The sequence below is a fragment of the Falco rusticolus genome, chromosome 11 (assembly GCF_015220075.1).
Source record: "Falco rusticolus isolate bFalRus1 chromosome 11, bFalRus1.pri, whole genome shotgun sequence".
Taxonomy (NCBI): domain Eukaryota; kingdom Metazoa; phylum Chordata; class Aves; order Falconiformes; family Falconidae; genus Falco; species Falco rusticolus.
In genome coordinates this window covers 12,434,321-12,461,735 of record NC_051197.1, presented here as the reverse complement: position 1 = coordinate 12,461,735, position 27,415 = coordinate 12,434,321, and the positions used below count along the sequence as shown (strand labels likewise).

At 43.5% G+C, this 27,415-nt stretch overlaps 1 protein-coding gene across 1 annotated transcript; it reads left to right on the top strand.

Annotated features, from left to right (window-relative positions):
* Positions 1-109: 109 nt before the first annotated feature.
* On the top strand, positions 110-26,293 carry KDM4A (lysine demethylase 4A). The gene is made up of 22 exons (XM_037403968.1): positions 110-247; positions 561-713; positions 886-1,061; positions 2,233-2,347; positions 3,203-3,396; positions 5,109-5,158; positions 5,692-5,795; positions 6,846-6,983; positions 7,911-8,161; positions 8,942-9,132; positions 10,383-10,744; positions 12,559-12,679; positions 13,300-13,478; positions 15,874-16,078; positions 16,352-16,428; positions 17,183-17,238; positions 18,149-18,257; positions 19,199-19,387; positions 20,078-20,248; positions 20,724-20,843; positions 21,470-21,562; positions 22,623-26,293. Exons 2-22 carry the CDS (start codon positions 576-578, stop codon positions 22,761-22,763), a joined length of 3,180 nt encoding a protein of 1,059 aa, XP_037259865.1. The 5' UTR covers positions 110-247; positions 561-575; the 3' UTR covers positions 22,764-26,293.
* The last annotated feature ends 1,122 nt before the right edge of the window (positions 26,294-27,415 follow it).

The following is a 27,415-nucleotide window of genomic DNA, read 5'->3' as shown; positions in this document are numbered from 1 at the left end:
GTCGAATTCCTATTGGCTGTGAAGCGGAAGCGGGCGGCGATTGGCTGCGACGGCGGACGCGGGGCGGGCGGTGGAGGGGAAGGGGGCGGGCCGGGGCGGCAGGGCGGGGCGCGGGCGGTGGGGAACGGCCGCGGTGGCGTCGGCGGCCCGTCGGACTCATTGGGCGCGTGGTGCGGAGGGATACGGCGGCCGGGCGTTAGACCTGGGGGAGGGCGGAGGAGGCGAAGAAGAGGGACGCCCCGCTGACGTGAGCACGCCGGGCGGGGACTCGAACCCCTCCGCGTCGGAACGGGCTCGCCCCGGCCGGGGGGGGCGGTGGAGGGGAAGGAGGGGGAGGGGCGTGAATCGGTGGCGTTCTCCGCCGTGAGGAGGCAAGGGAGCCGCGGTCCTGACGGGCAGGCGCCCTCCGCCAATGGGGAGGCAGGGCTGGTGCGGACCCCGCGGCGATTGGCCGGCGGGCGGAGAGGGCGGGGCGCCCGGAGCGGCGGGGCGGTGTGGGGGAGGGGTGCGCGGGGTGACCCGCCCCCTCCCCCCACACCCCCCCCCCCGCCTCCGCGCAGGGCCGGCCCGGCAACATGGCCTCGGAGCTGGAGAGCCTCAACCCCAGCGCGCGGATCATGACCTTCCGCCCCACCATGGAGCAGTTCCGGGACTTCAGCCGGTACATCGCCTACGTGGAGTCGCAGGGCGCCCACCGTGCCGGGCTGGCCAAGGTGCGACCCCACCCCCCCCCGGCGCAGGCCTCGCACCGGGCCCGGCCCGCGGCCGCCCAGCGGGGCCGGGCCGCCTCCGCCCTTTGTTCGCCCGACGGGGCGGGCGGGCCCCGGCCGCGGGGTCCGGCCCCGGTCCGCGGCCCGGCGCTGAGCCGCGCTTTGCTCCCCGCAGATCGTGCCCCCGAAGGAGTGGAAGCCGCGGCAGTGCTACGATGACATCGACGAGCTCGTCATCCCGGCGCCCATCCAGCAGGTGGTGACGGGGCAGTCCGGCCTCTTCACGCAGTACAACATCCAGAAGAAGGCCATGACGGTCCGCGAGTTCCGCAGGATCGCCAACAGCGACAAGTGCGTCCGCGCCTCCGCGCACACGGCTCCGGCCCGACCGCAGATGGCTGCTGCGGGTGTCGGCCCCCCCCGGCTCCCCCCCGGTTCCGCGTCCCCCCCGGCTCCCCCCCGTTCCGCGTCCCCCCCCAGTTCCCCCCGGGCCGGGTCTCCCCCAGTTCCCCCCACGCCAGGTCCCTGCTACATGCAGGTACCGGTCGGAAGCATGAGCATAACACCCCGAGCAGATGAGGTGTGCTTGTGATGCTGGCCGTGAGGATGGGGACCTGTGTCACTCGTGTCCTCTGGCGAAAGGAGATGTAAAGCCAGCAGAACTTTCTGCTGCGGACTCCTGTCTGTCTGTCCCTGGTTAGCTACCTGGGGCCATCAAAATACTCGCAGAGTAGCAGAAAAGGGAAATTTCATGACATGAGAAAGGAGACAGAAAAAAGATGGCTTTAAAAGGAGTTTTAAGCAAAAAAGCCTTTGAAATAACCGTTTAGAAACCGCATGGGAATTGCCAGCCGCAGGCAGTCAGCTGAAGCGTATTGTATCTTGCAAGAGCAGTACACATCAGGTGTCTTAGGATTCTTTTTCTCTAATACAATAATTCAATGAAAAAATTTCTCTTTTATGCTGTATATATAATTATCTGGAATATACACACATTAGGTAGGGTTAAAGTGTAAATTTGATCCCCCAGTGCTGCACAGAGACTGGTCTGTAGTTTCCAGGGAAAGGACATCAAGAGCAGGTATTTTGTTGGTAAATTGAACATGCTTGACCAGTTTACTAGCAGGTGAGTCTGAAAATGTTTGGTACTTCTACAATGGCAGAAAACTTCGGGGTTTGTTTCTGGGTTTTTTTCCCAAGCTGTATGTTGTATCACTTCTGGTTTTGACTCCATCCCTTCCTCTTGACAGCTAGAAAGTGAAATTGTTCTGACCTGAGAGAAGTGCACAAAGTAAAAGCGAAAGTAAACTGAGAAATGGGGAAAGTAATTTTCCTTCCAATCTTTTGTTCCCAGCTCACAGGAACAGAGCTGCTCTCATTGCTGTTCTGGTTGTTAGTGGTGTGGCTGATGACATGCATTGGGTATTCCTGTTGTAGCTTTTGATTCTTTCGGTAGTGGAAAATGTTGCTTTGGATTCATTATCAGACTGCTAAGTCTTTAGTATCTTTGATCTCTTTACAGATACTGCACACCCCGCTACACGGACTTTGAAGACCTAGAACGAAAATACTGGAAGAACCTTACGTTCAATGCCCCAATCTACGGTGCTGATGTTAATGGCACGCTTTATGACAAGGCAAGAAAACTGTTTTGGTTCTCAAGCAACAGTTATCCCTGTATATTGCATTCCATAAATACTAATGTAACATTTGATTCTTCACCTTCAGGAAGAGTTAATGATAGTCTTAGCAGAGTTCCAGCTTCTGGAGTAGGCGGGAACACGATAAACCGTATGCTTATAACATACTCTTCATCTAACCCAAATGGTTAAAGAAAGCTAATGGACATAATGATCTAAGGGACCTCTGTTAGTGCTTCAGTATACTACAGTTTAGTTCAAGAAAGCAAAACCCGCTGTTGTCCAGCTGTTGCTTTTATCCTGCTTTGTCCTGAATGGCATATGAGAGTTGCAAGTGTTGATCATTGAACACGCACTGCTCTGGTATCTGCTAGCGCATGTATTTTTGGGGGACAGTGCTCTGCCCATTAAGTGTTAGGATGATGAGCATTAGAAAAGAGTATGCATTCTACTTGCTAGTCTCCTAAATTATGATGATTTACTCTTTCAAAAGCTGTTTGGAATGAAAAGTGTTTCTGTTCAAGGGGATTTAAACATCATCTCAGCCTCACACTACTGTTCTGTAAAGTCCATAGCTTCATGGTTATTTCTCCTTCCTAATCGTTATGTTGGATGACAACATTATTTCTTTTTTCCCCTCCATAAAGGTGGCTAGTAAATAATCGGTATGTAAGCTAACACCATGCAAAACTTTTGTTTTAGGTGAACTAGCTAATGGTTTGAGCTGTGCCAGTAGATGATTTGTCTTGATGTACTGTTTCCCAAGTGTCTGATCGCTTTTGCAGTGGTCATCTTAGTTGTGTGGTTCTGTTCTTCATAATGCTTGTTTAACATGAGACTCGTGTTTTGCAGCATGTAGACGCATGGAACATTGGCAGATTGAACACGATCCTGGATATTGTGGAGAATGAAAGCGGTATAACCATTGAAGGAGTGAATACTCCTTACCTGTATTTCGGCATGTGGAAAACTTCCTTTGCTTGGCATACCGAGGACATGGATCTCTACAGTATTAATTACCTGCATTTTGGGGAACCCAAGTCATGGTAAGTTTTTTCTAGGGAAGCTTCTAGATGTAGAAACACAATACCATAAAATACTGAAATCAAAGTTGTGAAGTTACGAGAGTTGACTAAGGAAATGGCCATCCCTCCAGTCTTGCACTGCAGTTGTATCTGATGACAAGAACACTGGAAAGCAATAAGGAATTGCAAACAGTGCTTGTCCCCAGAAGTTTTTTGGTTACCTTCTAGAAAGTCCATTTGCTATCCTGATGTAGAGAGTTCTTCAGAATTATAATATAGGGTGGACGCTTTATGCTGCAACAGGGCCAGAACTTGGAAAACTTGCTTATGATTTCCTGAGGCTCTAAAATGACCATACAGAGGTAATGTGCCTATTGTCATGCAGGCATTAGGGGAACAGGCAACTTTTAATAGACTTTGAAATGTAGCTATTTATCATAGATAAAGCAGCCTAGTGGATCTTGCTGAGTGGTTTATCCAGCATCTGAGCTTTCCTGCTTAGTTTTTGGGGAGGCTCCCGAATTTTTCTGTAGCATGGGTCGCATTTTAGGAGTGAATCATTCCCTTCTGTTCACAAGTAAATTTCTCAAGCAACTTCAACAATTGTTTCCATGGCACTTTTGTTGGAAACTAGTATTTTTGGCTGCCTTTTAATACAACTTTGAAGCAAAAAATAATAGCTAGCGCTATGTGACCAGTGAACAACCCCATGCAGTGGCAATTGCATGGGAACACAAAACAAAATAGTTCCTTCAGATAAACCTTTTGGCCGTTGCTGCTTGTAGAGTAGTACATGGAAGAAGTTCACTTTGCTGATACCTTAATTTAACAAGAAACTCATCAAGAATATAGCACTCTATTCCAGAGAGAAAGTAAGCTAAGCAGGTGGTTTTATTTACTGTAGTCAAACCAACTAGGAGTTTTTTGACACCCACAAAAATGTGCGGGCAGAGACATAGCCCTAAAGAGCGTGCTGCAAGTTGTGCACATCAAGGATGTGGCATTGTGTCTGACTCAGTCCCATATTGGTCTGAGCAGCTGAAAGAGATGATTCCATTTTCTCTCTTTCTCTATGTTCCTCCTTGTACTGAGTTTACTGGCAATTGCATGACTGTGAACTGGAGATGGGTGAAGAAGTAGTCTTCCCTGCTTGCAACTCATTTTTTGCTGTGCAGATCTGCTAATTGAATACATCAGACCTTTTACTTCCTTGACTGCTTAAGCAAAAGTCAGTGGAGGAGATGGACAGCTTTTGGCTCTTGATTTTTCTTGGGACAGAGAGGTAAAAGTCCTCGGTAAAGAGTTTTAGCTTTATATCATCAAATTTTGAAAGAGTTAGTGAATAGACGGAGGATTTTTTTTAGTTTTTTTTTAAAGGCTTTACTAAAGTCTAGGTAGACAACATCCACAGCCTTTCCTTGATGCACTAAGTGGGTCACTTTGTCATAGAAGGAGATCAGGTTAGTCAGGCAGGACCTGCCTTTCATAAACGCATGCTCACTGGGCCTGATCCCCTGGTTGTCCTGTACATGCTGCATGATGGCACTCAAGCTGATCTGCTCTGTAATCTTCCTTGGCACCGAGATCAGACTGACAGGCCTGTAGTTGCCCAGATCCCCCTTCCAGCCCATGTAGATGGGCTTCACGTTTGCATGCCCATTTGTGATTTCCAGTCAGACTTTGAGATTTTGTCTTGTCACTTGAATTCAACAGACTTGTTCTTATGACTGCAGGTACTCTATCCCTCCAGAGCATGGGAAGCGACTGGAGAGACTTGCAAAAGGTAATCAGGCAATTCACATCATGCCTTTTGCAGAAAGTGGGATGGACAGCCGCAGCGGGTTTCAGCTCATTTAAGAATATGATATGCTTGTGATGTTCATAAGAGCGCAGGCTGGCACGACTGAATTGATAATTTGCCTTTTAGAATATAGTTCATATTATTCTGAGTGTTTATAGTATACACGCAAGATAAATGTGACATCACAAATAAAGCAGTTGTGGTCTGTCTAACCTTGAATGAGAAAATACTTAACTATTGATTATTAGAACTGGAAGTTTATAGCCAAGGGAAGATCCTTCTACATGCAGTCTTTCTTATGCTCTTTCAAACTGGTATGATCTGTTAAAGATAAATCTCCAGGAGTTATCCTTTTTCATCTTAGTGCCAGCTAGCGCACTTCAAATAAGGTGGTCCAAACTTCTAGGCCTAGGGAAGAATATTGTTTAGACAATAACTTTTCCTAAAAATTACTGAAGAATTAATTTTATTCACAGCAGAATGGTAACAACTCTCTTTGCCTTTATTTTAAACAGGTTTCTTCCCAGGAAGTGCCCAAAGCTGTGAAGCGTTTCTCCGTCACAAGATGACCCTCATCTCTCCATCAATTCTGAAGAAATATGGCATCCCATTTGATAAGGTTAGAAAAGTAATCACTGTTATACCCGCTCAGTCAAGAGGTTCATGCAGTCCTGTCTCATCTCTAACAGCAGCCAAAAGTAGATGCTTAGAGAGGAAAATCGGAACAGGGAGGGTATAAGGCAGTCCTTTCCCACTGTACCTCCATTTATCTGGCAGTTGGGACCTGAAAGAGTTTGAGACAGAAAAATCTGTCAAGGACTATTAAAAAAAAAAGGCTCTGTCTTCTGTGATTATTTTTTTTTTTAACTTAAAACTATGCACAACATACTGTGTCAGATTAACTTCACAGCTTCACTGTGTATTCAGTGAAGATTGTTCTTTTTTTGTTTCAGACTTGTCCCCTTTGTTTCAGACTTGTTCCCTGCTGATTTCATTTGTTGTGATCTGCTTCCTCAGTAGAAAATATAGCTTATTCTCTATTAATATTTTTTTTCATTCCATTAATAACTGAATAGACTTCCTTACTTTCTTGGGTGGTAACCTGCCATCTCCACCCCCCATTGAAGATACAGGCTGTGAGCCCTTATTCAGAAGTACTGTCTCATCTGTGTGGGCAGCTGAAGGGTTTTGTTGTCATGAACAGTAGGGAAATGTTGAAGAGCAGCAGTGGAAGGCTCGCAGGGAGTTGTACTTGAATATGAACAGCAAAAGAAAACAGTAGTAAATATCCAAATTGTGTGTGGGCAGAAATTTTACTGGCCTTAAATACTGTTCAGCCAAACCTGGAGCTGATACAGATAATTACCTTTACGACCTTCAGATGGCTTGTCACAGAGTATTTCGTATGTATAACCACTTCTGGTTGACCAGTTGTGTTGTGTTTTAGTAAAAATCTGTTAAGCGTTGCTTTCCAGTATCAGATACTTAACTAGGAGAATAGTGAAGGTCCGTATTGAGTCTCTCCATTGCAGCAAGTAACTCTGGCCACCATCTGTGGGTGGGGATGTCAGGTGCACTGCATGAGGGGTACAGGAGCTCCTTTTATTCAGACCCATCAAGTAGACTTTTAAGCTGTGAATAACAGTGGGATGTCTCAATTGTCTTCTAGGTGACACAGGAGGCTGGAGAGTTCATGATAACCTTTCCTTATAGCTATCACGCTGGCTTTAATCATGGCTTTAACTGTGCTGAATCTACCAACTTTGCTACTCTTCGGTGGATCGAGTACGGGAAGCAGTCTGTACTGGTAAGTGGTCAGTTGTTGTCCTGTTGTGTACAAATAACCTAATGTTCTGCTGCTCATCAAGACCTCAGTGCTTCTTCTAAGGGAGTGAGTTCAGTGCTTTGTCCGTTTAAGATGCAATGTTTGCCTTCTGATACGGTTACAATGTCCAGTCAGCCTCCTGTTTCATGTCCTTGCTTCAACTATGGATAGCATGTAACGTGTTTTAGCATTGTGCAGATCAGCTGAGGCTTCAAAGAAAAGCAGGGGACTGGTTGGCTTTCCAGAGATGAAAGGGTGTGCTTGGTGGTCAGGACTCACCAGTATTTTGTCTGATATTTTAACCATTATTTATTGACCACATAGCCTGGAAGTATGACTTCAGTAACTTAAGTCACTTATCAAAGTAAGTATCTTGGCTGAACCTTTAGGCTGGATAGTGTTACATCCATGTAGAGGTGCCTTACAAACATGAGTTATGTTTTCAGAAGTTACATTTAGGCAAATGCTTTGTAGCACTTCTTGTAACCATGCCCAGAGGAGGGCAACCTCTGCTGCTCTGCGTAGGCCCAGAGTTTGTACGGCTCCATCTTCCTCGTTATAGTCCGTGGTTTCGCTGGCTGTTTTTGTATGACCTCATTTTAAAACAGTCAGCTTCTACCAGCAACGCTCTAAATAGGCTGGTGAGCTTGCTTTCTTAGTTACTGCGATAATGTCTGGGTTTCTGTTTTGTCGTTTTTTGCTGGCTTCTCTGCCTGGTCTCTAGTAACTTAATATATGCCCTTTTGATTTCCTAGGAAAGAGTCTGAGAGTTCTGAGGATCAATTACATGTGGCTCTGGGTTTGTGGGTTTTTTTCTTCAGTTAAGCTTGTGAAAGCAAAGTGATAGGGAAGTGCAGAGTAGAATTGTTGAGTATGTGGCCTTTACTTGACTGTTTTCTGCGACTTCAGTGCTCATGTCGGAAGGACATGGTGAAGATCTCCATGGATGTGTTTGTGAGGAAGTACCAGCCAGATCGTTACAAGCTTTGGAAAGCCGGGAAGGATGTGACTGTCATTGACCATGCTCTTCCAACCCCAGAGGCAGCAGAGTTCCTTAAAGGGGATCTCATGCAAAGAGTCAAGAATGGGAAACAGTGTGCTGAGGAAATGGAAACGGGAGAGATGTGTAAAGATGAGGTGGATGGAGATGAGACGAAAAGGTAGCACTTTATATTGTCTTCTGCTTTTCTCTTGGATTATTGGAAATTGGGCCCAGCTGCAATTGAATGTTTGCCATTCTGATAGAAAACAGCAGTCAGAGTTAGCAGTAATCTGCTTTCTTGGGAATACGGTTTAGTCTTAAATGTTTTTTTTTACTATTTCAGTCCACATTGATGATAGTCTGTGGTAGACAGGAAATGCATCAGCTTGGAAGGTAGTTCTTCATCTTTGGACAGGCATCCAAAGCGTGGACTGGGAGTGCGCACTGTACACTGGGAGGCCAGAAGAAAAAGAGGGTGTACTGGGGTCGTGGGACGATACAGGCTAGCAAATTCTGATACTATCAGTACTGCATATTGTGACATCCGTGTGCAGTTTCTAGTTGCTGAAGGAGGGCAGGCTGATTGTTTTACACCTTGCAGTTAAATCTTCTTCAATCAGTGTCAGCTACTATTCCTAAAGCTGTCTTTGGTGGGTTTTTCTGTTGGGTTTGATTTTGTTTGGGGTTTGTTTGGGTTTGTGGGGTTTTCTTCTGTTAAAGGTAAAGAATGCCTGGCTGGAACATAGCTGCCTAGTACATGATTAACCCATACTGAGGAGTCATCCCTAAGGATTACTGACTCTCATTCTGTAAAGGCAAAAAACCCACTTCCAAATAGTTTGGAAACTGTTTGGCTTGCCAGATGCTGATCCAAACCAGGTTGTATGTTGTGCATCCAGACAGAAATTCAACACACTTACGTGTTTGGTAACCTGACGTACGGATTTGTCTTCTACAGCATCCCCAAGCATCGCATAGGAACAAAAAGACACAGGGTCTGCCTGGAAGTGCCTCAGGAGGTGAGTGAGAGCGAGGCTTTCCCCAAGGAGGAGCTGAGTTCCACACACTATGAAGCAGACATGGCAGAGCCCCGTGAGAGAGCTACGAGTGAACTGGTGCAGCAAGGTGAACAAAGACTCAAGCTGCCAGGTAACTGTGTGTCAAGCTTTATCATGGTATGAGGGGACAGGTTATTACTCTTCAGGGAGAGAAGCTGCTAGCTGAATCTGGGGCACTTTCATATGAAAGTTGGTAGGATGTTGTCATGTCCGAAAACACAGATGCTAGTTTGTCAGAGCCATGGCAAGCACTTCAGAAATCTAGTCATGACATTACGGATTGATTTTTTTCAAGGCCAAAAGGTGCATCTAGAACAATTTTAGGTTGTGCCCTTTAGGTAAGTTTTTCTGACACTTCTGCCACTGGTCTGAGTAAATGAAATAACCACAGCTGGAGTTGTTAGCTTTTGTGACCTATCTGTGGATAACTCCCCAGTGAGAATTATATAAAAAAAATGTTGGTGGAAAGCAAAGGTGTAGGCAGCCATCCTGTAGCTGACCAGGTAGATCACAGGGATGTTGCCTTTCAGCTGAATTCAGTGGAACAGAAAGTATTGCATGAGACCTGCTTAAGAAATTGGTGGGTTTTAGCTTTTGATTTTTGCTTTTTTTATTTTGCCTGTCTGCATGCAGAGACGTATTGGATGCCTCAATTAGTCTACACAACAGGGTTACAGAGGACTTTAATGTGACCTGTTTATAGAAATTGCTTAGTAAAACATAAGCACACTTCCTGGTAGCATGGGTCTGGTATACTGTATGGATCTTTTATTTGTAATTTGGTCATAAGTAAGCTGTAGGAAAATTGATGTGGCTTGTAATGGGTCACTTATCCTTGCTGTTAAGGGAGGAGCAAGGGGCCCATGAAACAGTATAAGAACAGGGAATGCCTCTGTCCAGTATTCTATGTTCCAGCCCTCTGCAGCTTGTATTTAATAATCTTCTGTTGGTTTGTGGCCTTTTATTTTTCTTGTATTAAAGTCTCCCATGAACACTTGTAGCCTCTTACCTACAGCATCATGTGGCCAGAGGTTGGGCTGTTTAGCTGCACTGTATAAAGTGTCATCTCTGTTTATTTTGAACTCACTGTCTGCTGGGTTTGTTTGATATATCCTAGTTATTGTACTGGAAGAGGCAATGAGCAGACACTCTTATTCTCTCTCTTGCTAAGCCACTCCTGAGTTTATGGGTGTCTGAATTAATTATCTGCTCTTTACATGACCTAGTGTGGTTTTTTTGTGTAGTAGTTTGCTTTCTTATTTTGGCTTTGTGCAGGTGGTTACACAAATGTTCTCTCTGCTGCCCAGACTTTAGAAAAAGTCAGTATATCCTTTCTTCTAGATCGTGTGGACTCAGCCAAATTTGAGGAACTGAAAACAGTGAAGCTTGAGGAGGAAGAAGAGGAAGAACAAGAAGCAGCTGCATTGGATCTTTCCATTTCACATGCTTCAAATTCCACTTCAGCATTGCCAGCTTCAAAGCAGAGTGCAACGTCCAGTGTTCTGTCCAGCTCGCCTGCGTATTCTGGTTGTTCAGACTCTGAATCGACTGATCCACTGGCAAAACGAACTCTTCCTGGGCCAGCTGGGGTGCTTACAGTCCATAGCTATGCTAAAGGGGATGCCAGCGGATCTGACAATGAACAGACTTCAGGAAAGAAGGCCAGTGCCACCGCCAGTGTGAATGAGCAAGAACTGGCAGAGGTATGAATGGCAAGAGTACTGAAAGCTTAAGGGCCGTATTACGTGGTCATGGATTTGCTGTGACAAAACTTCCAATCTGCACAGATTACGTTTTCATTCCATTAGTGTTTGCATAGCAGGTTGCTTAGTTGTCAGTGTTTGTTTTTTTTTTTAATACCTATGAGTTTTGCTAAACAAACAAGAATTAAGATGAAAGACTTACACTCTTACCTCTTCTAGAAAACAAGGAGATCCCTTGTTTTGAGAACTTCTCTAAAATATTTAAGTGCTTTAAGGGAAAGGGTAGCTTGGTAGTTCTGACATGGTAATGTTACAGGCTGATTCAGGTCCTTTTATATTAATAGACACTTGTTTGTACCTAAAATGAATCTAGTTCAGTGCAGCCTTTACTATGAACACATTGAAAATGTTTGGTGATTTTTTTTTAATATAAAATCACGTACATGTGTACCTCTGTGTGCCCCATTTTAAAAAAGAAATGACAGAACAAAGATTCTTGGTTGGGAGAATGTGAATCTGAGTGTTTAAGCGCTGCCAATGAATGTTTCATTAGACAGCCTAAGAGAAGGCTGTAACAGTTAAAATCTTACCTGGTGGTGTCTTTTCAGATTATTTTGTTTCCCTCTTTAAATCTGTGTTTAGACCGTGGGAGGCGGATAATGATTATGGTTTTGAAATTCAGGAATTACACAAATGAAACGGCACATGGGCAAATCTGTTGTTAATTAAGCTGAAATGAGAAAGAGTTCTCACAGATATTTGAACTAAAGAAATTCTGTTGCCAATACTGATGGCTTCATTGCATACTCCGTACAGTGAAAAGGTGAAATCTTTAATGGGTCTAGATCATTTTCCCCAGTATGGTGTATTTGGAAATAAATTTTCCATCAGATGGTAACGGGGAATGCTAATTTCCATTTGAATAAAAGCATTTCTGTTTCTTAGAAGTCTTGTATCCAACTGTCTGTAGGAGATCAGAGATAATGATTGTTATGCTCTCTTCTGGCTTCTTTTATGAAAAGAAGAGATTTTAAAAAGACGTAAGATGCATTTAATCTAAGATTTGCTTCTGCTCTTAAAGGAATAACAGATTCAAAAAAAGAAAAAAGGGGGTTCTTATCTACTGAGAGACTTCCTGAGATGTTAAAATCATTGCCTTTATTGCCTTGCTTGTCAGGTTAGTAATAATTTTGTCAGTGTGTCACTTGTTTTTACATAAGGCTAAGGGAAGAGGAAGTAACTACTGCTGTAGGCTCCTTCTTCCAGTCTGTCTGGAAAGACATCGATGCAAGTAATAAGCAGACAGAGTGAATGTTTCCTTCATTTAAAATAAGCCTGTTAGTTTGAGATGCCAATGAACTCTGTAACTTTTAAAATTTATTTTACTGCTTTTTATTTGTTTTTAAATTTGGGATTTTTAAGTTGACACACAAACTGAAGATTTCCTCAGAATGCATGACACAACTTACTGTGGCTTTTCTGAGCCGAGCCATTCAACTTGTCTTTGTTTCTGTTACATGATTCTGATATAAACAGACTTGCATGAAAAGTTATGCTGGGATCTGTGAAAAGTCTCTATTCTGATAGCTCAGCCGCTCAACAGCTATACAGTTCTATCTGTCTTTTCCTAGCAAAAGTGCTGCAAGCAGTTCTTTCAAAAATTTAGCTAGTTTAGAGCTGAAGTTAGTTTGTTAGATATAAAATCGTGGAAGTATGTGTGCATTTTGTGGAGGTTTCTTTGTGTTGAAAATAAATCCCTTTAATGTCAAAAGGACACGGGCTAATTGACTGCTGAACTGCTTCTCCTTGTCCAGGTAGCAAAGGAATACATAAGGTCAATGAAGGAGAGTAAGAAGTCCAAGTGTCGTCGCCAGCCATTGAGCAAGCTCCCACGCCATCACCCTCTCTTGGTTAAAGACTGCATTAGTGATGATGGTAAGTAAGGCCTTATGCTCTTTGGGAAACTGTAGAGGCCTCAGCTTCTGTGGGCAGTGTGGGATATTCCATTAAATAACTGGCAATAAACAGGAGTCGGCAAGTGACACCTCTGCATCCTAGACAAGGTGCTTATCGTACTTTTTTTTTTTTTTTTTTTTTTTTGTCTGTGCTTGCATCATTAAACTTCTCTCTTGAATGGTGTCTTCTTTCTTTCGTGTTCCATTCTTTGGAAAGTCACAACTCTGAAAGGAAAATTAAAGAGAAACTGTTCCATAATTGCATCTGCCTTGGAGCATTCCAGTAATTGATGTAAATATTCATGATCTAAAAAACAACAACAAAAAAAACAAAACAAAAAGCCCCAACAACAAACAAACACCACCACAAGATTCGTTAGCTGACAGTCTTAGTCTTGACATAATTTGGAGCTGGTGCTGTCCTCAGCCAATAAAACTATCCTGTGTCTGCACAGTTGCTTGACTAGTAGAAGCTTCTTAAAATGAGACCAAGTTACTGGTCCCCATCGCCCTTCTTGGTTTGCCTTATTTAATTTAGTTTGCAAGAAGGGTATCTCTAAAAGGACACTTAATCACAGAGTTAATGATCTGTTATCACAGAGGCATCAGAGCAAGTAACTCTGGAAGAAGAGGCTGAGGAAACAGAAGCATGGGCCAAGCCACTTAGCCAGCTGTGGCAGAACCGGCCACCAAATTTTGAGGCTGAAAAAGAATACAATCGGACCATGGCTCAACAGTCTCCTTACTGTGCTGTTTGTATGCTCTTCCAGACGTATCAGGTATGTAGACAAAGTCTTTTAATGTAATCAGTAGAGATAACTGAATAGGCTGCCACTGCTGTGCATAGTTTTTTAAGTGTCAATTTGCATTTTGCTAGTTAACAAAAGCCCTATCAGTGTTGCAGTCTTTTCAAGGAATTATTCTGGCAGAGTACAACTGGGTGAACCTCACCACACCTGGGATGGTCTGCCTGTGGGTTCCCAGGGGCTCGCTCAGAGCTGCTGTTCAGCAGAAGCTTTTGTGTTCTGTGGAACCATGAAATGGAGCTGATTATAAAATCCCATTTGTTTTCCAGACTGACACCTTCACTTCCACACTTTTTAAAAAAACACTAAGTCCGCTGATAGCACATGGTCTTTGGGGAGCTGGCAAGGAGCCTGAAGCACCTGAACCTGAGAAAGACAGGGAGTGTGCTGATGTTTGCTTTAGTGTTAGATAGTCCTGTGAAAAGCAGGGAGTCGGACTTGATCCTTAAGGGTTCCTTCCAACTCGGTCTTCTGTGATTCTCTGATCCTGTGATGTAGGGTTATGTTTGTGGATGGCATAGATAGAAAATAGACAAGATAGAAAGCTGTCTTGTCTTGGAGTATATCTGTGTTGCCAGTAGCTGTGGTGTGTGAAAATGTGCTTTAATGAAGTGCAGCACCTGTAGCAATGTAAGGCTTGGGATAGGTTGCAGAACCCCTCTGTCATGTTGATGAAATGTTTAGGCAGGAGGCCCACTGAATTTTTTGCTGTGCACAAGCTATGCAGTTTGGAGGTAGCTTGAATAGTTGTCTGATTGCGTGTTTGACCTGCAACTTAGAGATAGTTTGTCCTTTCCCATGTGCTAAGCATATTTGATTCATTTGAGATCACTGTATGATGATGGTGGCACTAGAAACATGTTCACCACAGTTTTGGAAACAAAGACCTCAAACTTTTGTTGAGGGTTTATATTGTGTAATTTCCATAAAACCCACGGACTTTAGTCTGTTCAATCTTGCTATTTCTGAGAGTAGGTTCTTGTTAGGACTGGAAATTAATTCTACATAGAAGCTGCATAGTACATGGGGATTTCACTAGTGCTGGTAACGTATAAAGTTAATTTGAGGACAGTTTAAGTTCTGTTAGCTCCTTTTTTGTGTTCTAAATGCTATTAAGCAGAAAACTCTAGCTGCAGGTTTTTAAATGTCTGTCCACACCAGGCGGTAAAGCAGAAACTCTTCCAAAATTTGAGCTGTGGTTAGACTTTCTGAAGTTAGAACAAAGGCTCTGTAGCAAGTCTGGGAACTCACTTCAGTTACCCATTCAAATAAAAAAATTGGCACAAAACGCCAGACAAATATTCACTTTGCCTTTGTGAAGGAAAGTATCTAGCTGCTCGGAAACAAAAGAAGTTGCATTTTCTTCAACTTTGTTATAGATTTCCCTCAGTCATTTAGTCTTTTGCTTGGCATGCGATGTTCAGTTTAAATCAGTAAGTTTTACATAATCTGAATAAGCAAGATTTGTTAAAAACACATCGGTTTCCTTCCAACTGTGATCTTTACCTGGACTTTTTTTCCCCCTACCTTTTGATGCACTATAGGAGGGACAGTGCAGCTTCATTCTGCTACTGCAATTTTTGCTAATAATATTTTAAAAAGATTAGGCAAGGTACTTTTGTGGTGGCCTGTGAGGTGCAAAAGATGGTTTGAAACATTTCTTCAAAGAGAAAAATTAATTTCTGTTTAGCTGTTAAGAAGAGTAACTTGAATGAAAGCATATCTCTGTCAACTTTACATGTAATTGCTGTTTGGTTTGATGGTGGTGTTTTGGTTTAGATGAATAAATCACACAAGATTAGCCTGAAAGTCTCCTGAGCTTTAACTGGGAAACTGCCTTTTTAGTCTGCTTATTTCTCAGGAACAAATTGGTTTCAAAGCCCATTAGATTTGTTCAGAAGTACACTACCAAAAAAATTGTGTGGATTGCAGTAGTTATCTCGTTTGTGTAATCATAATCCTCCTGTACTGAGGTAAGGCAATGTGCAATGTTGGATAGCGACATTATGATCCTCTGTATTGGGCGGGGGTTGCAGCAGAGGTGTTGCCCATAGAGCATGAGGTGAGCATGGTGATCCCACCTCTTCTGTCAGAAGAGATGCAGTTTGATGTGTGTCTTGTTGCTCATTAGAGGGATGCAGTTCAGACCTTGCATTTAGCCATTTGGGTAGAAAACAATTTCATTCTGAAGCTGCGGTAGCTGAGGATTTTATAAACTAACTATATTTTCACCTAACCCACTAACTTTAATTTTTCAGCACCTTCATTCTTTCTTTAAACTGGATTTATGTATGGAATAATGGGTGAGTAAAGATTATATGAGGCAGTTTTACTGGTAAAACTGAAATTCCCTGTCCGTGCCTTACAGGCAGAGTGTGGAGGCAACAGTCAAAACTCTGGAGCAACTCCAGCTGCTGTGGATGGGAAGATCCGAACCAAACCCCTGATTCCTGAGATGTGCTTTACTACAACTGGCTGCAGCACTGACCTCAACCTTTCAACCCCCTACTTAGAGGAAGATGGAACCAGTGTACTCATCACCTGCAAGAACTGCCATGTCTGTGTTCATGCAAGTGAGTGCATCTAGACTTACCGCCAGACTCTAGTGTTCTCTATAGCAAGCCTCTAGCAGCCTGTGTGATGCACAAACAGACCAAGTTCAGCCCTTCTCTGAATGATACGTGCTTGAGTGCTGGCCGTTGAAATACGGAGTTGGCTGCATAGATATTTTCAAATATACAGCATCATCCGGAAGCTCGTTGGTTTTTATTTCTGCTTTATTTCTGGGACCTAGGGGAGTGGATCTGAGTTTAGGGAAGCTCTTAAGTGAATTGTGTCTGTTCTAGGTTGTTATGGTGTGTCCCCTGACAAGGCCACTGAAGACTGGATGTGCTCCAGGTGTACAGAAAATGCCTTAGAAGAGGTAAAGTTTCTCATAGAATTCTCACAGATAGAGCCTGGTACATCTGGGAACTTGCTTACAAAGTACATTTCCTTAGTCTTGTTTTGTATTTTGTTTGGGGGTTTTATTCTCTTCTCTGAAAAGAAGGCAATTTAGAGAATGTTTAGGAGCTGATGTCTTGTATTTTGGGGGTTTGTAAGCCATATAAGTGATACAGTCCTTTTAACCGGTACAAAGCTGCTGAGCTCAGTTGAGTCACAGGGAAGATACTCTGCATGAATGTGGGAACAGCTCCATTGTCTGTCTTAATTTATGGTAGCTACTGTTTCTAAAACAGTAACTTTTGTTAATAACTAGGGAGGTGTGCACGTGTGAAGAATGCAAGAAGAATGATATTCCCTCAAAAAGCTATATAGACTCTCAAGCAGCAGAATGGGTCAACCTTTCGAATTCTATTTGCTGGTGTTTGTTCCAGATGCTTTAACACATCCTCAAAGGATATAGGGTATTGTGGCTTTAAAAGGAACCCATAACAAGTTGAATAAGTCTTCAGTGGTAGGTCTGCTTGTCTTCAACAGACTTGGAGTCTGTATTTGTTGCCCTAAGGGCAGCAGCTTTTGAGAGCTAAAGGGCTGATCTGTACAAGGTAGTTAGCTCTGTTCCGGCAGTGAAACCATTTTCTTCCTCTGGATGTGCATTTTGAGGAGGAAGTTCTAAAGCAAGTGTGCTGCTCTGGACTTCACTCTTTCAGCTAATGCTTTATTCCTTGTGCCAGGACTGCTGTTTGTGTTCATTACGAGGAGGAGCACTGCAGAGAGCCAATGATGACAAGTGAGTGTTCCAGGTTTTTTGATCTTAAGGGAGAAGCTAGTAAAGCCAATGTCTGCATTTGGTGTAATGGAGTGACCGACAGCACCTTTCACGCTTTGTTACTCAGGGGTACTGTGGTAAAGCGTGTTCATTTTGGACACAGGCAGCAATTGTCGTCTCTTTGGGTAATGCCTCATTCTGGTGATAGCAGTTGTTAATTGCTTTGCATTCTATAGTGCAGAGGTATAATGTACCACATAAAAATAAGATTCATCATGAGAAAACATCTCTCGGTACCTTCTCGTAGAGGACTTTGATTTCTCCATGTAATATGTGGAGGCGAAGGAGACCAAGGACAACTGTAGCTTCAAGTAGCACGATATACTGAAATTCAGGGTACCTCTGCAGCAAGTATACTGCGTACAGCTGCCTGTCCTGTGTCCTTTGGTGTGGTGGATTGCCTGAAGTTACTTGATACAAAATAGCAGTGGGACTGACCTGTAGCACCATGAAGTAATTGAAACTTTGCCTCCAGAAATTTTATGGATGTTATGTAAAGCCTCAACCTCTGATCACAGTCTCAAAAGTAACTTGGTAGTGACTGAGCAGTTGCTATGGGTCAGGTTTGTGAAGGAGTAAACCTATCAGGCAGGCTTTTATAATGCAGGTATGCAGCCAGCATGAGCCACACTAAATTGCTCTCCTGTTAAGCCTGTTAGTAGTAGATTGCAAGTATGAAAAACTCTTGGTTTTGCCCCACGTGTGCCCTGTTACTAGCAGTAGGAGGGAAGATCACACTGCTAGTTCTCAGAGGCTGTTTATCATGATTTATCTGGCAAACTTCACCAGAACTGTATTTACTTAAACTCCAAAGTGTCCCCTGTCAGCCTGATGCATACTAATTTATTTTTCTCCTCTTCTATCCTGACAGGTGGGTTCATGTGATGTGTGCTGTAGCTGTACTGGAGGCGAAATTTGTGAACATCGCAGAGCGAAGTCCTGTAGATGTTGGCAAAATCCCCCTGCAACGTTTCAGACTGGTAAGGGTCACCTGTGCTTCAGTGATGGAGTTTCACAGTGTCTTCCATCTGTTCAGAATGTGGGAGACTTTGCTTATCCCTTTAAACCCAAGGCATCTCCTCTCCAGATTGAGCAAATTAATCTGGTCTGTTCTTTGTATTGGAAATGGCAGTTGTCCCTGCCCTTTTTTTGAACCTTCCTTCTTCTAGTATATGTTTATTCAGATGAGCCGGCAAGGGGGACACTTTTCAGTATGTGGTAAATGACGTTTATACAGTGTTGTAATGACGGTATTTGATTTTTTTTTGTTGTTGTTATTTTTCTAAGCTCTGTATTTAACTTGCTTTATTGACTGCTGTTGAGATGCTGCAGGATGTGGGAGGCATTTGTATAATGGGTGCATGCCTTCAGCAAGAAAGCAGCTGTACTTAACTCTTCTAAGAGCTCAGTGTTGAGGGGAAACTGATGTTAATTGCTTTGTATATGCTAATGTATTTCAGATAACATTCTTTTCCTTACAACAGCCCATCAGGCCTGACTGACGCAGGTGTAGTTGGATCACTGGTAGTGGTGATAAAATTTTAGTTGTTATTTTTGTGGTCTTTCCCCATTATTCTAATCTTATTGCTTGTCTTGTATAACTTAATAGCCAAGTGCTGAAAGGCCCTGTAGGCTTTGGAGTGTAGTAGACTGATTTAATCCGAGATCTCAGGTTTGCATGCTTTATGCATGTTGAGATGGTAGATATTTAATGTACATTTTTCATCTGTGGGGTTACTGTAAATGTGCAAATTACTGCCTTGTCATAAACTAGAACTGGTAGCCTTCTGCTTCTTCGTAATCAGAAAGTAGCAATGCTCTCACAGAGTAAATGGCACAGTATCAGGCTCTTAGACCAGCTAGCCCTTTATGTTGGGTAAAAGCTAGTGCCGATCAATAACCTCTAGTTTCCTGTCCACAGAAATGCATCTTCTGCAAGAAACGAAGAAAGAGAATTGCAGGTTGCTGTGTACAGTGTTCACATGGTCGGTGTCCCACATCCTTTCACGTCAGCTGTGCCCAAGCAGCAGGAGTCATGATGCAGCCTGATGACTGGCCATTTGTTGTCTTCATTACCTGCTTCAGGCATAAGATTCCATCTCAGGCAGAGGTGAGTAGATGTGTCATTCCCAGGACTTTGACCTGCAGTATCTTGGAGGGACTGAAAACTTTCAGATTGTGTGATTCTTTTAAAATTTGATTGAAGGCTTGGCTCTCTCACAAAGTTCAGTATAGTCTAATGGTGTTGGTCTTGGATTCAGATTTCAACCTTGCTGCTGCTCTGTGTGATCTTAGTTGTATTTTGGTTTGCAGCCCAGAAGAACTGAGAGCATTACATGTCTCCTGTGGCTGTTGTAATGGGGAATAATAGTGGGGTTTATGGTCTGATACTTAATACGCAGGAGTTAGTGCTGGGACTCCAGCAGGCTGCATGAGTTGATCATAGAATTTCATGTTTAAGTGATTGATTAGTTTATAAAGTTCTCATGTAGCCCTTTTAGCCATCAAAACCACAACAGTCTATTAGAGAGTATTTACTGTAAAGGCCCTGCATTGCTCTGAAGAATTGAGAGCTTAATTCACTAAGTAAATTAAGGACAGTGGCATCTAACAGATTAGGCTTTAAGCATTTGAAATTCCAGAGGCAGAACTCTTCTAAAAATGCCACTGATGGTGTCTTGAGTAGAGTTACTCACCTGAACGGAAATATTTTGCTTCCTTGTCTGCCAGCACTGGAGCTATGGTCCTCAACACATTCTTTGTTGAGTCATTGTGTAAGAAGTGATTTTTCTCTTCTCAGCGAGCCAAGGCTGCACTCCAGGATCTGTCACCTGGACAGATAGTCATCAGCAAGCACAAGAACGGTCGATTCTATCAGTGTGAAGTGGTCAGCCTTGCAAAGGAGATTTTCTACGAGGTCAACTTTGATGATGGTTCCTTCAGTGATAACCTGTATCCAGAGGACATTGTGGTATGTTAAGCAGTGGAGTCTGGCTCCGGTAGAGGGCACATGATGCAAGTCAGCTCTTGCTGCTGCAGAGCAGACACACCAGGGGATTTGGTAAATGTTCCAACCCTAGGTCATGTTGTGGCTGAGATGTAACACCTCCAAGGCAGCACATAAGACTGACTTAACTGAGGGCACGTAGGAACAGGTGTAACAGGCAGTGCAGCTGATCTTTGGCTGCTTAGCCGTGGTAGGTCTGAAGGAAAACTTGCTGATATTTGCATACCATTCCTGCATGTAGTACTATGAAGCTGGGCCTGCTGTTGGGATTTAATACAGGTGACAGAGATGGATGTTTCTCAGCCTAGTTCTCCATCCCTAAAATAGAGTAAATGTTGGGGTGTTGTGCAGGGTGACCGGGATGGACTACCGGGTTGCTTACTGAATCTTCACATAAGGAAGCTCCTTGTCTCTCCCACCTTCCTCCTTTATGCTGTAGAGTCGAGACTGTCTTCAGTTAGGTCCCCCTGCTGAAGGAGAAGTTGTGCAGGTGAGATGGACAGATGGACAAGTTTATGGAGCCAAGTTTGTCGCATCACATGCCATCCAGATGTACCAGGTACAGAATTGTCTGAAAATTCATCATTCATAACAAGCTGATCTTGTTAACAGGGCTGTTCTTAAAGCCAACAGAGCTCTAGGGGAGTCATACTGAAACACTTCAAGGGAAGTTGCTCAGTGTTGTCAGCAATGTCAGATGCTGGTGACAGTTGCTAGAGTTAAGAGCAAAGTGATTGCTTGCAGCTCTACTTATATCTGGCTACCTACTTGAAAGTGTCACCTTCTGAAAAGTTGCTGATCTGTAGTTCTTCCACAGACTATGTTCCTAAAGCTTAAACTCCTTAAAAAAAGTTTGGGTTTGCTTTTCTCTCTTTAGTGGAAGTGCATCATGCCTTGCAGACTTCCAAAGGGATGAATATTCAGGCCATATTAAAGTGACCAGCCCCACTGTCTTGTCTGGCATTACAAGAATATCCCAAAGTTTGCTGGGCTACTTCTGCTGTCATGGGATTGGTGAGGTTTTAGTTAAGGTCTGTTGCAGTGTTCGTACCCGTGTGTGGATCTTAAAAAATTTAAGTGGTAGAAGATTATTTCACGAGGTGTCTCTGGAGAGGAGAAGGCAAATTCTAGGTAGCTGTGCAAGGGTCCTGACTGCTGGTAGAACAATGTCTGTTTTTCTTCTAGGTGGAATTTGAAGATGGATCACAGCTGATGGTGAAAAGGGATGATGTGTATACTCTTGAAGAGGAGCTTCCTAAGAGAGTGAAGTCAAGGCTGGTAGGTAGATGGGCTGCAAACTTCTACTGAAGAAGCTTGTTTAACTTAATTTGTCCTTGAACAGCAAGCTGAGTGCATGGCAGCAAAAGATCACAACCTGATGTGCTCCTCAGTTGTTGCAGAGCTTGGTACTTACTTGATCAGGCTACAAAAGCAAAGTTCTGTCTCACTCTGGAGAGACTGAAATTATTTTGTAGTGATAGGAGTTTATAGCATGGAGTCACTATTTGGGACAGCAAGTAAATACCCTTTCATGCCTGTGTTCCTAAGTTTCATTGTTTATTTGCATTGCAAAGAATGGCGAAGTTCCTTCATGTACCCCTTGTTCTGAAAAGCTCTTTAATGGGGTGGCATGAAAAGAGCTTGCCATTTCTTTAAAATTCTAAAATAATCCAGGTGGGAAAGGACCTCTGCAGGTCTCTGCTCCAGACAGCTGTTCCGTGCAGGGGCAACTACATAGTTGGGCAGGGTTGCTCGGTGTTCTCTTCAGTCAAGTTTTGATTATCTCAAAGGATGGAGATCCCACAGCCTCTTTGGGTCCCTCTCCTGTTGCCTTATGCTTCCTGCTATAAGAAACCATAACTGTGGACAGCATGCTGGGTATCTTGCTTTACAGTGTGATCATACACACCCTAATGCAGAGCCTTTTGGCAGGCACACAGGCTGTTGGAGGTTTAAGGAAGAACGTATCATGGCTCAGTCCTGTGACCAGGTGTTTAAACATGCCTGCTCCACAAGGCACCAAATGTACTAGACTGCTTGAAAGCTGGAACAGATGAGCATGTTTATTCCTTTAAGAAAGTGACTGTGAACTTAAATTCGCTACTTTTAAATTTGAAAACTGTGATTCTTTAGATCTCTGATTACAGTTCCCTTAAACTTATCCCCAGCCTTTTAAATCCAGTTTCTTAAATATTTTTCTTCTTGTGTTTGGTCAGTTTTTGTAGCAGGCTGAAAGTTCCCAAGTTTCCTGCCTGGTTCTTTCTTACATGCAGTAGGAGGATGTTGAGGCAGGGATTTGATCTGTGCTCCAGTGACTAATTCTATTTTTTTCTCTTAGTCAATAGCTTCGGATATGCGCTTCACGGAGATCTTCGCAGAGAAAGAGGTCAGACAAGAGAGGAAGAGACAAAGAGTGATCAATTCACGCTACCGTGAAGATTACATTGAACCTGCGTTGTACCGGGCCATCATGGAGTAAGCACTGCCTGTGGCAAAGGAAGAAGATGCCCACCTGCCCCAAGGATTTAAACGTTCCAGTACAACAGGCCATATTTGGATGCTTCGAATCCAGGGTTTTTTTTGTTTTGTTTTTTAAGGAAGCTAAAAAGCTGATGCTCTGCAATAGCTGAAAGGCAGCTGTTGGATAGTGAAACAAGATTCCGTTTGCTGAAGCTGATGCCTGCAGACTCCTGGTCTGAAGTTGGGTCCCTACTGAATAAGCCAGCTTGGGGGTGTTGCTTTCATCTCATTGAGCCGGCTTGCTTTTTTATTAGAGACAATTTTGACAGGTGGCAAACTCTTTTGGGAGTTGTAGCCAGAAATCTTGGCAGCTGCAGAGTAGTACGGTCTATTGTTTTCATTGAATAATGTTCCTGATTTTGGAATCTCCCTGGTGACTACACCTGGGCTTGAGTAGGCAGTATTACTGGTGCTTGAAATTGAACCTCCTTTTATATTTATATCCATCTTTTTGTCGCAAGCAGCTTCAGTCTCTTGTTTCTCAGCACCTCCTTTCTGAGGGTTGAGCTGTAGGCTGTTCAGGTCCAGGCAGACAGGAGGTGCTTGTGTGAACAGGTGAAATGTGAAATTGAATCCTATAGGACAAATTATTTAACCTCCATTTAATAATTTTGTTCTGGTATTCGTTTTGACTTACTTAATCTTAAGTTTAACTGTAATAGTATGTGCCTCAGAATCAATGAAATCTGTCTGGAGCCCTGTGCGCAGTGCAGCCTTTTAACAAGAATAGGCGTTCAGCTCCCAGTAGACCTTCAGCTCCCAAAGAGTTTTGAGTTTCTCCCCATTCCCTCTAAGGCAATAATGACCAAAGGGACGGAGTCCTAACTCCCTTCTTGAAATGCAAGCATCACAGTATTGGAGATGACGGGGCAGCAGTATCTGAAGCAGTGCAGTACCTCCTCTGTGGGAGCACTGTCTGTTGTGTGGCTGCAGGCTTTCGCTTACAACAGCTAATATTGGGTCTGAGACAGATAAAGCATGCACTGAACTGTGTGTATTACTGAAAGGTTGTGCAGTGCTCTTCTGAAGCAGGAGTGCTGCTGTGTTGCTGTCTAGCAAAGGTTATCACAGCATTTTTATAGAGTATTAGTAAGGCACATCTCAGCCATGTTGGAGAGAACTTGCTACCCCAGCAATAGGAAGCTGAGTTAAGCTGGGCAGTAGGAGTACCTGGAAGATGTGCCAACTTGCTCCTAGTAATGTAAGCATTAACACACCACAGTAGGAGCTGTGTAAATAAACGTTCCTTTCCCATTCTGTAGGAGAGGGGTTTTAGGCTGTGGAGCAGATTGGCCACCTTCTTTTTGCATGGAACGATGGGGTGACTTTTCCTGCTGGAGAAAAACATGGTCATGTGTTCTCCAGAAACAGTTCAAGAGGAGAATTTTCTAGTGAAACAGACCTAATGCATCCCTGCTTCTATAGGGACATGGCAGTGTGTCTGCAAAGTCTGGATTTTTAACTTTTTTTTTTTTCTTTTGTTACATAGGAACGCTATAAACCAAACTCTTCTGAAACCCCGGTGCATCGATTTGTGACTAGCAATAAAATGTAGTATTGTGTAGTGATACAACTCTTGATCAGCAAAGAAATAAACTACAACTTTTTATAAAGAAAATCTAACTTATCCCTACATTTTTATAGGGTCCAGAGGCTTATATGAGTAGCAAAGATTTGCACAACCACTGTTTTGCTTAGAGATATTCTGTCCCATTTTTGTGGTGGGATACATCGTTCATCAGTATTGGAAGGTTTAAACAGATTCTGAAAGGCTTGCCTTTGTGTTGGTTCCCCCCCCCCCCCATGTCCAAAACTCCTGGTCTCAGGGTATTAAATCGTTTTCTCGTTAATGATATAGTTGGCTTGATAAAACTAGGATCTGTTAAGACCAGAGTCTAGTAGCTGCAGTTACTCTGGTCTAGGCAATGGGAATGAAATTGCACATTGTCTTAGCTTTTATGTAAGCCTCTCTGAAGTGATGTGCTGTGAGCAAAGGTGGAGAAGAGTTGGCCGGGCCTTAAGAAACTTGCCTCTGTTCTGTCAGAGTTAATTTGGTATTAGCTACTCGTAGGCTGGATGCTACCTGTATATTACTGGAAAATACACTCTGTATCATCTGCCATTCTCCCTCCACAGAAAAGGTGCCTGTGTTCAGGCTTTCTTCCCAAACTGCCATATAACTTAAGTGCACCTTTTAGGTGCCGCATGCTACCTGTTCTGCAAACACCTGGCTCAACAACTTCATCCTAAAATGATGACCTAGTACAAAACAGCTGGATTTGTTTGGAGACCTGTTGTTCAACTGCAGCAGGTTTTGCCACTCACCTCTAACGGTATCAAGTGACTTTCAACAGCTCCCTATGCCTAGTATTTGTTCTGGAAGAGGAGCTTTGTTATGCTGCATTTTCTGTGGGCTCCAGATTTGCTGTTGTCAGTTGGCTGCACTGTGGTGGAAACCGCTGCCATCCTGCACTCTGAGACAAAGGGCCTTCCCAATTTTCCTGTCGGTTCTTGTGCTGCATCGTTCAAATGTGAGCGTACTTTACTTACTGCAGTGATTGAACTGCATTTTGGCTTCTGTCCTTGAATTAAAAATTGGTGACCCTGATGTTTGAGGGGTCTATATTATTTGACTTTGCAAGAACAGTTGGTTTTATGGCTTGAAGTATAACAGGTAGCAATAAAAGCTCTTCACAGAGCAGCTGTCTCAAAGGTACATATGCTTTCCGTTACCTGTGCTTTGATCTTGATTGATAATTTTCTCCAGTGGTTTGTTTTTAGAAGAGTATTTATCCCTGTTACAACATCATTCCAGTGAGGGCAAGGTGCTGCCTGAGTATTGGCTAGGCAGGCACTTCTCGAATGTGTTTGGTAGGAAATCTTGCTCAATGGGCCCCACAGGAGCTCTGATGGCCCTTTGTCAGGTCTGTTGCCTGTGGTGCTGCAGGCCGTAGACCTCACTTCACTTTTCATGAAGCTTCCATCTGCGACTGGTTCAGGTTGGACCCCTAAAAAGCATTTTTAGTATAAACAAATAGTGTCTTGCCCTTAATTCAGGGTAAGCTTGGCAAGCCAGTGATTACTTTTCGTAAGGTCTAAAAAGGTGGCTGTATTCTTTGTAAAGCACCTGATTGCAGTAGTGTTTCTGCCTGTGGCTGGACTGCTGGAGGACCTTTCTCCGTCAGCAGACCCCTCAGGTGACCAGAGACGGTACTGTCAGTAGTAGGACCCATTCTCCTTGCTCCTTCTCTCTTCCCAGTGTTTTGAGCTGGGTTGAATTGATACTGCACTGTTTGAGGAGAGTAGCCACATGTCCCAAGGCTTCCAATGCATTTCTGTTCTTCCATTCTCTAACTGGGCTCCCATTGTCTGACATGTCTGCAGTTATGCTTGGTTTTTTTAATGCAAACATGGGATGGAATCAAGACTCTGGTAGCCTGTATGTTGTTTTCAATTTGATTAAGTAATAAATCTAATTTCAAAATTGACCATCTGTAGACTAATTTAAGAACTAAAGCAATGTAACTTGGAAATCCTCGCCATGCTTCTGATGTTTCTTTTAGCATTATTCCTTTCTAATACTCATCTCCTTAGTGCTTATCCAATGAGTTCTTGGATGTCTCTCAGAGACACTAAGTGGAGTTCTGTTTCAGTCGAGAAGGGCTGTTTCAACTAGAGCAGGAACAGAGCCAGAGTCATCCCTCCTCATTGAAGTACAGACCTGACACATCTGCAGTAAGAGCTGAGTTGCCTTAGGTTCCCCCTGTAGCTGAGAGTGGCAGTGCCAGAAGAGTCGTCAATCAGAAGATCTTACCTGGGTGCAGAGGCCAACAGCACTGTTCTTTACGTCGATGTTCACTCTTGAATTTCGCAGTGCTGGTTAAAACTTGCTGAACTGGCAGTCGGGGAAAGGAGATTATTCTACCTTAGCTCAGGGATTTTTGTTACTGATACACAGAGTAACCTTGAATAACTTGCTTATTCATTGTAGTATTATTTCAGCCCATGTCTTTGGAGCATAAAGTGCCAGGTGTTCCTGGAGCAGCTGTTGCAGTGGGGGAAAATGTTAACGTCTCCTTTTCCCTGACAAAGTTGTAGATGTTGCACAGAAGCTTTAAGTGTGTACATTTAGGTTAGTGTGAAGCATGTAGTATTTTACGTTCAACGTGAACAGCATGGGGTATTGCTAAAAGTCAAAATAAGCCTTTTTTCTCTTTTCCTGCAATAATTCTTCATTTCTTTGCATTGCTGTTAGAGCTGTTCAGCAGCTTTAGGTTACTCTTGGGTGAGTGGAGTGCAAGACTTCAGGTGAGTGTGAGGGTGTTGTTGCTTGGTTCCAGTAATGAGCGTAGCTGAGGGTGTGTATCAGTAGTTTCCTTTGACCTCACCAGAATGCTCTACAGAGGAATGGGAAACATGTAACCTGATGGGTTTCTTTTGAGGAACCTGTGGCAGATCCGTGCAGAAACATTGCCATAGCCTCCTTGCTGCAGCGTGAGTAATGTGACAGTGCTGAAGTCAAAACTGTTCTGACAGCACCTAGTGAACAAGGGAAATGTGTGGGACAGTGCTGGAAGAAGATTTTAATGGTATAGCATGTTTGTTAATTTC

Bases quoted from the DNA above. Each gene is read 5' to 3' on its own strand.
- KDM4A (XM_037403968.1), top strand. From the start codon at position 576: ATGGCCTCGGAGCTGGAGAGCCTCAACCCCAGCGCGCGGATCATGACC. The intron at 3,397-5,108 runs GTAAGTTTTTTC...TTATGACTGCAG, and splicing joins TTTGGGGAACCCAAGTCATG to GTACTCTATCCCTCCAGAGC. The intron at 17,239-18,148 runs GTGAGTGTTCCA...CTATCCTGACAG, and splicing joins CAGAGAGCCAATGATGACAA to GTGGGTTCATGTGATGTGTG.